The following is a 10312-nucleotide window of genomic DNA, read 5'->3' as shown; positions in this document are numbered from 1 at the left end:
GCAGGTTTTGGTTTTACAGCCCACAACGTTTTTGAGGTTTTTGAGAGTGAAAAGCTCCAAAACCCACCAAACCACAGACAGCCCGTATCTCAGAGAGTGGACGTCGTCATGGTGACGTCATCCAACGGTTCGCAATCTTGGAATCTTTGCAACCAGTAAAGGAAGTGACCATATTTGGACTGTGGAGGAGCAATATGTGGATCTGTCAGTCTAACAATACTATCAATGCTTCATAAATCTTAATTTCCTCCACGTTGGTCCCGATGATGCAGGATGGACCTGTCAATCAGCAGGTAAGCCCCGCCCCCTAAAGCATCCCCTTCTTTTCTCATAGACTTCTATAAAACCAGAGAGGAGGCGCCCCCTGGTGGCCAGTAGAGAGAATGCAGCTTTAAGGACCTCCAGCCTTGGCTTCACTTTTCAGAAAATAGTAGTTTATGACAAAGTAAGTATATAAAAGCTGTTCCATGATTGGACGTTGTGCTGCCAGGTTTCAGATGTGAAAACGTTTCCAAACCTCGACGCTGCAGGTTTTCTTTCTAATTGTTTGAAATCCATGTCATGAACATTAAACCTCTTACACAACCGGACTGGGAGAAGAAACGAGGCCCTCCCAGAACCACATGTAGGTCAGAGCTTTAGGGAGGGCGGGGGGGGGGGCTATGGAGGGGCCTCGCTGTGGCGTTGGAGTCCACAGGAACCCGACTATTTATTGTTCTCCAGCTATGACTTCAGGAAGGGCTTCAGGGTTTTTTGCGAGGCTCATCCAAGCAAATGGGTTATTAGCCATTAATGTATATGAAGTATACAATAAACGTTCATGATGTGAAAACAGTGAAAAGGTTAAAGCTTTAAGAGGAAAACACTCTTAACATCATGTTGCATAGAACAAGACTTACAGGAGACAAACCTCCGGTTCTGAGAAGTGAAGTCGAAGCTGAGGTGCCTTAAAGCTGCATTCTCCCTGCTGGCCACCAGGGGGCGACTCCTCTCTGGTTGTATAGAAGTCTATGAGAAAATGGTCCTACTTCTCTCTGCTGGCCACCAGGGGGCGACTCCTCTCTGGTTGTATAGAAGTCTATGAGAAAATGGTCCTACTTCTCTCTGCTGGACACCAGGGGGCGACTCCTCTCTGGTTGTATAGAAGTCTATGAGAAAATGGTCCTACTTCTCTCTGCTGGCCACCAGGGGGCGACTCCTCTCAGGTTGTATAGAAGTCTATGAGAAAATGGTCCTACTTCTCTCTGCTGGCCACCAGGGGGCGACTCCTCTCTGGTTGTATAGAAGTCTATGAGAAAATGGTCCTACTTCTCTCTGCTGGCCACCAGGGGGCGACTCCTCTCTGGTTGTATAGAAGTCTATGAGAAAATGGTCCTACTTCTCTCTGCTGGCCACCAGGGGGCGACTCCTCTCTGGTTGTATAGAAGTCTATGAGAAAATGGTCCTACTTCTCTCTGCTGGCCACCAGGGGGCGACTCATCTCTGGTTGTACAGAAGTCTATGAGAAAATGGTCCTACTTCTCTCTGCTGGCCACCAGGGGGCGACTCCTCTCTGGTTGTATAGAAGTCTATGAGAAAATGGTCCTACTTCTCTCTTGATGTATTATCTCAGTAAACATTGTAAACATGAGTTTATGGTCTCAGTCTCTAGTTTATTTTTATTTTTCTTCCTGGAAACAAAACATGACGCAGGCTAACATCACGACACCCGTCCATCAATCAATCAGAGCTGGAGAATCGTAAACATCACCTCAAACATGAAACACCATCTCAGCTTTACGCTTCACGTATTTATTCATTGAATCCGTCGGCACATTTAGAACCATTTTTAAGAGGTTTTTTCTTTCAGTCTGCAGAGCTTTAATCCTCCTGATTTGCAGACTTCCACTCTCATGCTTTCTCTTCGACCAGGCTGGCAGGAAAACAATCGGCTCGCCAAATGTTATCACAGGTCGACTTGTGTGTTGTTGTGTTGGACAAAAGGTGTGTGAAGAGCCAGAAAAACGACAGAAGCAGCGTGGAAAGAGTCGAGCACGGAAAGTGGAAACGGCCTGAGGTACTTACAGCAGCCACCGTCGAGGGTCCCGGGTGTTTGTTCTGGTTTCTGGGGGTCACAGGAAGTTCAGAGGACTTCTGTCAGCGTGCCAAGACTGCCTCCTCTGGGGGGGGGGGGGTGTAGTGAGAGCATGCGAGGGGGGGTTCCTGTCCATCCATCCATCCATCCATCCGTCACCGGGCGGCGGCGTTCCAGGTTGGTAGAGTGAGGAGGAAAGCTGAGGGGAAACGCCGTGTTTGCTGGGCTCGGTGACGAGGCTCATGGGAGGCCGAGTTTGTGGCGCTGCAAACACAAAGACATTACAATCAATCTGTCAACATCAGCATGTTTGGAAATCGATGCAAGAAAAACACAAAGTTACTGTCCTGCAAAAGAAGACGACTTCTCTGGAATATTACAATCAGAATAACTGCTGAAGGATTCAAACTCGATGATGTGAATGACGTTTCCCTTCATTTCCCAGGTTGTTTACCTGAGGACCGGAGGAGGGCAGCCACGTTTCCATGACGACGGCACTAAAAGGCCCACGTGGCCGGCTGCTGTGATAACAGCGTGATGGGTTCTGGATGGTGTGTTTAATGACCTCCTTACTTTGCTCCCTGTTCACATGAAACACAAAGGCAGGAAACGGAGTGACATGAGGCAGTAAATCTACCTGGTGTCTGAGCAGGAAGGAAGCAGTGAGCGGAGGCGCTGCCCCATCGGGCTCCTTTAAGAATAATCCGGCTTCATGGGATTATTAATCCAGTGAAGCACTGTGGCATGAAGAGAGGGCAGCTGCAGAGGATGCTCCGCAAACTAAAACTATATATAGATTTATAACGTTTTTTCTTTGAATATAGCCCCCCTTTCTCAGGTCCATTTTTTGTTCCTAGTGGCCGTAATACGCCATTGTAAACTGCAGAGAAGGAAGTGACCATATTTGGACAGTGGAGGAGCGACGGGTGGATCTGATGAACTACATATTTTTGGGTCACTTCCATCCAATTATTACAAACTTAAAGTTGTGTAGAAAACACTAAACTTGATTTAAACAGAGATCAAAGGCAGATATGTTCATACAATAATCTCCTGCATTGAACTCAAAATGAAAATCTATCCCTGCAGCAATAATTTCATTTCCGATAATTGTTATGTTGATTTGTAGACAAACATAAATAAAGTTTGACGTCTTGTTCCTGTTTTGTCTTTGGTTTCTTTTCTGTTCCAAACGAGTCGAGCATCAATGAAAACAAATTGAAGATGGTTGTAATATTTCATATTTCTTTGCTTGTGATTTCACCGGGAGTCACAAGGGGGCACTTCCTGCCATTGAGGCGGTGGTCTACCTTTCTCTCTGCAGGACATGACTTACTGCCAGGATTTATCTGCGAGTCTCAGATGGTGAAACACAATATCCTCAGGTCGAGTTCCTCAGAGGTCAGCGAGGGTCGGGAGGGAGGCGAGAGCGTCCCTGCCAGGGTTCCTAACCCGCAACGGGCGGAGATACGAAGGCTTCAGGGTTCTGAGAGGATTCTGAACATATTGCTTTTTGAACATCACGTTGGGCGTTGTTAAAGTTACATCAGGCGTCAGCGGCCCACAGCAAGGAACATTTCTGGGATTTCAAGGTTTAAAGGAATGGAGGGGCTAAGCCCCGCCCCTTCCTGTAATCCCCATGGGACCTTAAATCGGAAAAAATACCAACGAAAGTCACGGCGAGAGACAAATATTTTTGGGTAATTGTACCATGAATTACTCTAATGTTGTTTGCAGAAGTAATGCAGTACAAATACTTACTGTAGGGAGAATGTTCAGGTATCTGTACTGTACTTGAGTATTTATTACTCCACATGTTTACCGGTACTAATATCTGTACATTACATTTAACGCATTCAAGGGGAATTATTGATTATTATTTTTATTTATATGACGTGAGATTCAGAAAGTATTTGTACTTCATTACTTCCCACCTCGACCCTTTATAATAATCATGATGGATTTCCACTTTAGAATTACCAAAACAATGTAAACCTGCAGTCAAACACGTCGGGATCTAACTTCTCCACGTATAACTTGTAATCGCTGATATTTATGTTTAAAACTAAATCAAATCATGAACTTTATCGTATTTATTGTAAATCGACACAAATGACGGCTCCCTTACTTCAGACACACGACCTGAAAGGATATTTCAGCCACAAAAAAAATCAGATTTTGGGACATTTAACTGAAAGTTAGAAGGAAACTCATATGTTGTACTTGTACATAGTCAGTGTGTGTGTGTGTGTGTGTGTGTGTGTGTGTGTGTGTGTGTGTGTGTGTGTGTGTGTGTGTGTTATATAAAGAGCGACCCCGCCCTGGAGGGGATGTGTGGCAGCGGAAAGGTCATCTGGGTGGGCATGTTCTCCACGTCCATGCCACCCATAACATAGCGACCAGCTGAGTCACCTCCTCTGGGCGGCTGATAAACGGCGTGCTTCTGTCCGTCCGTCCGTGTGAGAGTCTGTCCACACAGGGATTATGTGCAGAGAGGCTTCAGCCTCCTTTCATCCTCCCAGGACAAGGAAACGCCTCCCTCTTCCTCCTCGCTCACTCACTGTGGTCCTTGGCCGCCCCGCAACACTGACGGTGAAACGTTAGGTCAAAGGTTAGCTTCGTTGCAAACCGTTGCTAAATTCTCGATTCGGTTTCCGGAGAGAAGAACGCAAAACATGACAACAGTAAACAGTGTTCAGCAAATAAAACGACATAGTTAAGTTTTAGCAAAAGGACTTTGTTAGGTTTAGGTGAGGAAACGAGTTAGTAAGGGTTCGGCAAAAATAAATACATGGTTAGACGATGTATTTAAGTTGAGGAAACAAAACTCGTCATTTTGGGTTAAACCAAATAAAAACAGTCAGATTTAGGCAACAAAACCAGACAGTGAGTGTTCAGCAAACAAAACGACATAGTAGAATATACATAAAATAGTTCAGGTCGTTCAGGCTGTGTACCAGACGTATCAGAGCGAGGTGAGGGAGGTAGGACCGGACTCGAGTGATGATGTCACGCCGCCGGCGCCGGAGGTTTGACTGATTTATTAAGAAAACCGTGGACGGGCCGTCTGGAACGACCGCGCGTTGATTTAGGAGAAACAAAAACAGACTTCAGGAACATCGGGCGTCAAAGACGGACATCAGAGGAAACACTTTCCGAGGCCGCCTGTTTCTGTTGTTGTGACTTCACACACATCGCAGTGAATCCACGGCGTCCTGCTGCTCGGCGCCGCGCAGAGATCGCAATCTTGGAAATGTAACGTTCACTCCTCAAATAAAAACACTAAAGTGATTATTTTGGTTTCTACGGCGTGAACAAAGGATTCCCATCCCGCTACGCCTCCGTCACATCCCCTCCACCCTCGCTCCATCCCACCACACCTTCATCTCTAAACTTCGATGCCCCTCGTCAGGTTAAGTCACTCTCAACGTGGTGGATTATGGTCCGTCACCTCCGCTGAGTCATGCTGAGTCACGTTTGGGAGGAAGTTAGCCGGACGTCATTCCTCCAGATCGCCGCTCACAGAACTCCTGCAGCCTCTCGAGGAACCAGAACCAGGTTTAGGTAATCCTTTGTCACGTTCTTCTTGTGTTGGAGGAAGTCCAGCCCTCTGGATTCCGACTTCCTGTTCCCGTCACTTTCCCCCGCGAGGCTGGAAGCAGAGAGAAGCTGGATGGCGTCGGGCTGATGATTGTTCAGATTGACTGAAAGTGAGACAATCGTGTCTCTGGTCGGCGGTTATTCTTACACCTGAAGGAAGTGTGTTTGTGCTGAGTCAGCGTCCCTCCTGGAAGGATGCTTCTATTATTAGATACACCTGAACCTCTACTGGAACTGCTGGATACACCTCTATATATCACACACACACACACACACACACATATAATATATATATATATATATATATATATATATATATATATATATATACGTATATAAAACATATATATGAAACAGTTTGAAAACAGTCAGAAACAGAAACAGTCAGAAACAGTTTGAAACCATCAGAAACAGTTTGAAACAGTTTGAAACAGTTTGAAACATTTTGAAACAGTCAGAAAAAGTTTGAAACCGTCAGAAACAGTTTGAAACCGTCAGAAAACAGTCAGAAACAGAAAGTTTGAAAACAGTCAGAAACAGTCAGAAACAGTTTGAAACACGTTGAACCCGTCAGAAACAGTTTGAAAACAGTCAGAAACAGTTTGACAACAGTCAGAAACAGTTTGAAACCATCAGAAACAGTTTTAAACAGTTTGAAACAGTTTGAAACATTTTGAAACAGTCAGAAAAAGTTTAAAACAGTCAGAAACAGTTTAAAACCGTTTGAAAACAGTCAGAAACAGAAAGTTTGAAAACAGTCAGAAACAGTTTGAAACACGTTGAACCCGTCAGAAACAGTTTGAAAACAGTCAGAAACAGTTTGACAACAGTCAGAAACAGTTTGAAACCGTCAGAAACTGTTTGAAACAGTTTGAAAACAGTCAGAAACAGTCAGAAACAGTTTGAAACCGTTTGAAAACAGTCAGAAACAGTTTGAAACAGTCAGAAACAGTCAGAAACAGTTTGAAACAGTTTGAAACAGTCAGAAACAGTCAGAAACAGTCAGAAACAGTTTGAAACAGTCAGAAACAGTTTGAAAACAGTCAGAAACCATAGAAACATGGTTGACGAGCAAAACAAAACAGAACAACTAAACGTAATCTGATGACGCAGGTTATGCGTTCAGTCAAATTGCAACATTATGGAGCCGTTCATGATTAATCACTTGCTCAACATATTTTCAACAGATTATTAATTGTATAACAGAAAAAAAATAATTAAGACATGCTTGTTTGTGCAAGTGGGGTTTTTTTTCGTGCATGAATGTGTGTGTGTGTGTGTGTGTGTGTGTGTGTGTGTGTGTGTGTGTGTACCGGAGGACTTGGATCACCTGAGGAACCGTTTTCTTTCCTCAGAGGCTCAAATATCCAGTTTCAGGACGTTCGTCCTTGTGCCTGTTAATAAATGAGATGAATAGTATTATTATTGTGTTTATTAACTTTCCTCCAGTCATTTTGATGTAAAGTCTTCCATATTTCTAACAGGTTGTTTGTGGATTTGTGGTAAATTAGCCTCTTTTATTGATCTTTTACTGCAGGAATAGAAAATGGGGAGACTGTCTTCCTCATTGGAACATTTTAGTTTTAGTTCTACAACCAATCAGATGCTGTCATTCAGGAAAAGTCCAATAAAACGTTCGTTTGGTCGCTTTTCCCTCCGAGGCTTTAACGTCATGGGAGGATTGTGGACTTATTAAAAGTGCACGTGTGTGCGCGCGCTCAGCCTGAGAACGTGTGTTTTGATGGGCCAGCGTGTTTGAGATAACAGGGGGGGGAGGGGGGCTGGAGCCGCTGGCCCGGACCGAACTTCCTTCCTCTCCGACCGCCGCAGGAGCGTTTATAAATGGAGACCAAGTCCGGCTTCCAGTCTCTGTATCCGCATCGGGACTCCGGACCAGACCTGAGCACCATGACTCCGACAACACACCAGACCTCCGCGCTGCTCTTCGTCTGCGTCATTTGGCTCTGCGGGCTGCGGGACGCGCTCGCGTCCCCGCGCGGACTCTGCGCCGGGACCCGGTGCTTCGCGGTCTTCGACCAGCCGGAGGACTTCGCGGGCGCGCAGCGGAGCTGCGGAGACTCCGCCGGGGAGCTGCTGCCCTTCAGCTCGGATCACGTCGCGAAGCTGCTGAAGGGTCCGAGCCGCGGGAGCTTCTGGGTGGCAGCCGCCCCGGTGGCTGTCCAGCTCTGCCCCTCCGTCACGGCTGGCGCGGGGCAGGAGGGGGGGGCGGAGGCGGCGGTGGAGGAGGCGTCGTGGAAGGACTGTCACGGCAAACTCGACGGCTTCATGTGCCAATATACATTCGAGGAGCCGTGCGCGGGCTTACAGACGGGCGGGGGCGTGCAGACCACCTACACCACACAGATGCACTTCGAGGTGCACGATTCGGAGGCGTTTCCCCCGGGAACCATCGCGGTGACGGTAAAAACCGGCGGTATTTCTCCGGAAGCGAAGCACGTGTGCTTCTCCGGGTCCTGGATGCGTGCTCCCTGGAGCTGCGAGGTGATGCGGGGCGGCTGCGAGCACGGCTGCAACTCTGCCACACACACCTGCACCTGCCCCGCGGGCACGACCCTGCACCGCAACAACATCAGCTGCACCGCGGGGCCGTGCGAGAGCAACCCGTGCACCGGCGAGGGCCGGGAGTGTGAGCGCACCCAGGGGGGGTTCAAGTGCACGTGCAGAGACGGCTTCGTGGAGGAGGACGGCGCATGCGTCAACGTCAGCATCTGTGAAAGGTGTGAGCACATGCTCTGCGACAAAACCGACGGGGTTTACATGTGCGCCTGCCGGAAGGGGTTCCGGGTGGCCCCCCACGACCCCACCAAGTGTGAGGTGATCTGCACGGAGAGGGACTGCCCCGCTTTGTGTGTGGAGAAGGACTGCTTCTGCCCCGATGGCTACATCCGTGACGGCGGGAACTGCACCTTCATCAGCGAGTGTGACAGCGCGCAGTGCCACCACGACTGTGAGAACCTGCTGGAGGACTTCAGGTGTCTGTGTCGCAAGGGCTTCCATCTGCACCACGACAAGTCCACCTGCCTCCCCGACCAGGAGGAGGAGGAGGGGGATGACGGATCCGGGTCCACCCCCGGGCCTCCGTTCCCGCCGTCGGCCGGCTCCCTGCCCGCCGCCGTGCCCTCCTACGTGAAGACGGGCAGCGTGCTGGGCATCGCCGTCTTCATGGCGCTGGCCGCGGTGCTGCTGTGCTTCCTGGTCCGCCAGGCGTCCCGCCGCTGCGGCAGGTTCGAGCTCTCTTCCCTCAAACACCCAGATATGGACATCTTCTACGTGCAGCAGGCGACCACGGAGACCTACAAGAGGCTGTCCTTCGACAAGGAGGGCTGGGGCGACTCGGGGTCAGCCGTTTGACCTTTGAACCCTCCGGTCTGCCACTGTCTGGGATTCTTCAGCCTGCCTCCAGGGAAATTTGCTGTATCAAGACTGTGTGAAGCTGGGATTTGTCTCCTGATGGTTGTCGGGTTGAACCCCAGACCGACGCGAACCAACGACCATCTGATTCACAACGAAAACAAATGCTGTAAAATATGATTTCCCTGTTAAACGGGCCAAGTTAATACCAAGACAAGGAATGTCATAGAAAGATGAATTATGGGCTTTTAGTGTTTGATCATGTTTCCTTTTAACTGGCCTCCAGGTCAGCCGCTGTTCACCAGCCAGTCAGAAACAGTCAGAAACACAGAAACAGTCAGAAACACAGAAACAGTCAGAAACACAGAAACAGTCAGAAACAGAAGAAGAGTAGAAAAGGTACTAAAACGTTAGTTTGGTCATTTTTAAGTCGTTATGTTTTTATGTATTCTCTCATCACAGAAGCAGCTTTCAGTTCATCTCACTGGAGTCCTCCGAGTTACCTTCCTCCTCCTCCTCTTCCTCCTCTTCCTCCTCCTCCTCACTAACAGGAAAACAAACATCCTCCTGTTGCAAACTGCGAGTATTGTAACGTAGTAATATATGATGTATTGGTGAACTATACTTCGACACATTCCTTTTTTATTGTGTTTCTATGTGTGACTGATGTCTTGTGGCCCCGTTGCCCCCGGAGACGGGACCCCCCCCCCCCCCCCCCCCTGGTGTCCAGGTTTGGAAGTGAACCACCGTGAGTTGCATTGCATTGCAAGTCCGTTTCTCCAGAGAAGTTCTAAAGGTCCCTCAGAGGACCGGGACTAGAGAACCGGACCACTGATAGTCACATTGAATGTTCACGCTGCTGTCTGACAGACACTGAACCGGACTCATGGAGACTACTGCATGAAGAATAAAGGGATGAGCACTAAAGAGAACCACTGAGATATATAGATATGTATGTATTGTGTGTATATTTATATATATATCATGTATATAACATTCACTGAGAAATATTCATCACAATCATCTGAATAAAACTGTGAGAAAAGTTTCATCTTTGCATCCATGTTGTTTTCTCTTTCTAACAATCTTTTCTGGTGTTTTATCCGTTGGCTCCTCCACATGTTGACCTCTGACCTCTGACCTCTGACCTCCTCGGCTCAGATCAAACATCTACATTTCCTTCGTCCCTTCTTGTTGCTGATAAACTCAGCGACAAAGTGTGAGGAGTGGAACTGGTGCAGAAACTGGTTCAGAGTCTGCAGGACT

General features: G+C 47.8%; 1 protein-coding gene across 1 annotated transcript; it reads left to right on the top strand.

Annotated features, from left to right (window-relative positions):
• The first annotated feature begins 7392 nt into the window (after positions 1-7392).
• Positions 7393-10051, top strand: LOC311027269 (thrombomodulin-like). Its single transcript, XM_084031202.1, has one exon. The coding sequence runs from the start codon at positions 7517-7519 to the stop codon at positions 9044-9046; it is 1530 nt and encodes a 509-aa protein (XP_083887328.1). The 5' UTR covers positions 7393-7516; the 3' UTR covers positions 9047-10051.
• Positions 10052-10312: the final 261 nt, after the last annotated feature.

Source organism: Eutrigla gurnardus, assembly GCF_963514095.1.
Source record: "Eutrigla gurnardus genome assembly, chromosome: 16".
Lineage (NCBI taxonomy): Eukaryota > Metazoa > Chordata > Actinopteri > Perciformes > Triglidae > Eutrigla > Eutrigla gurnardus.
This window is presented reverse-complemented; position numbering and strand designations above follow the sequence as displayed.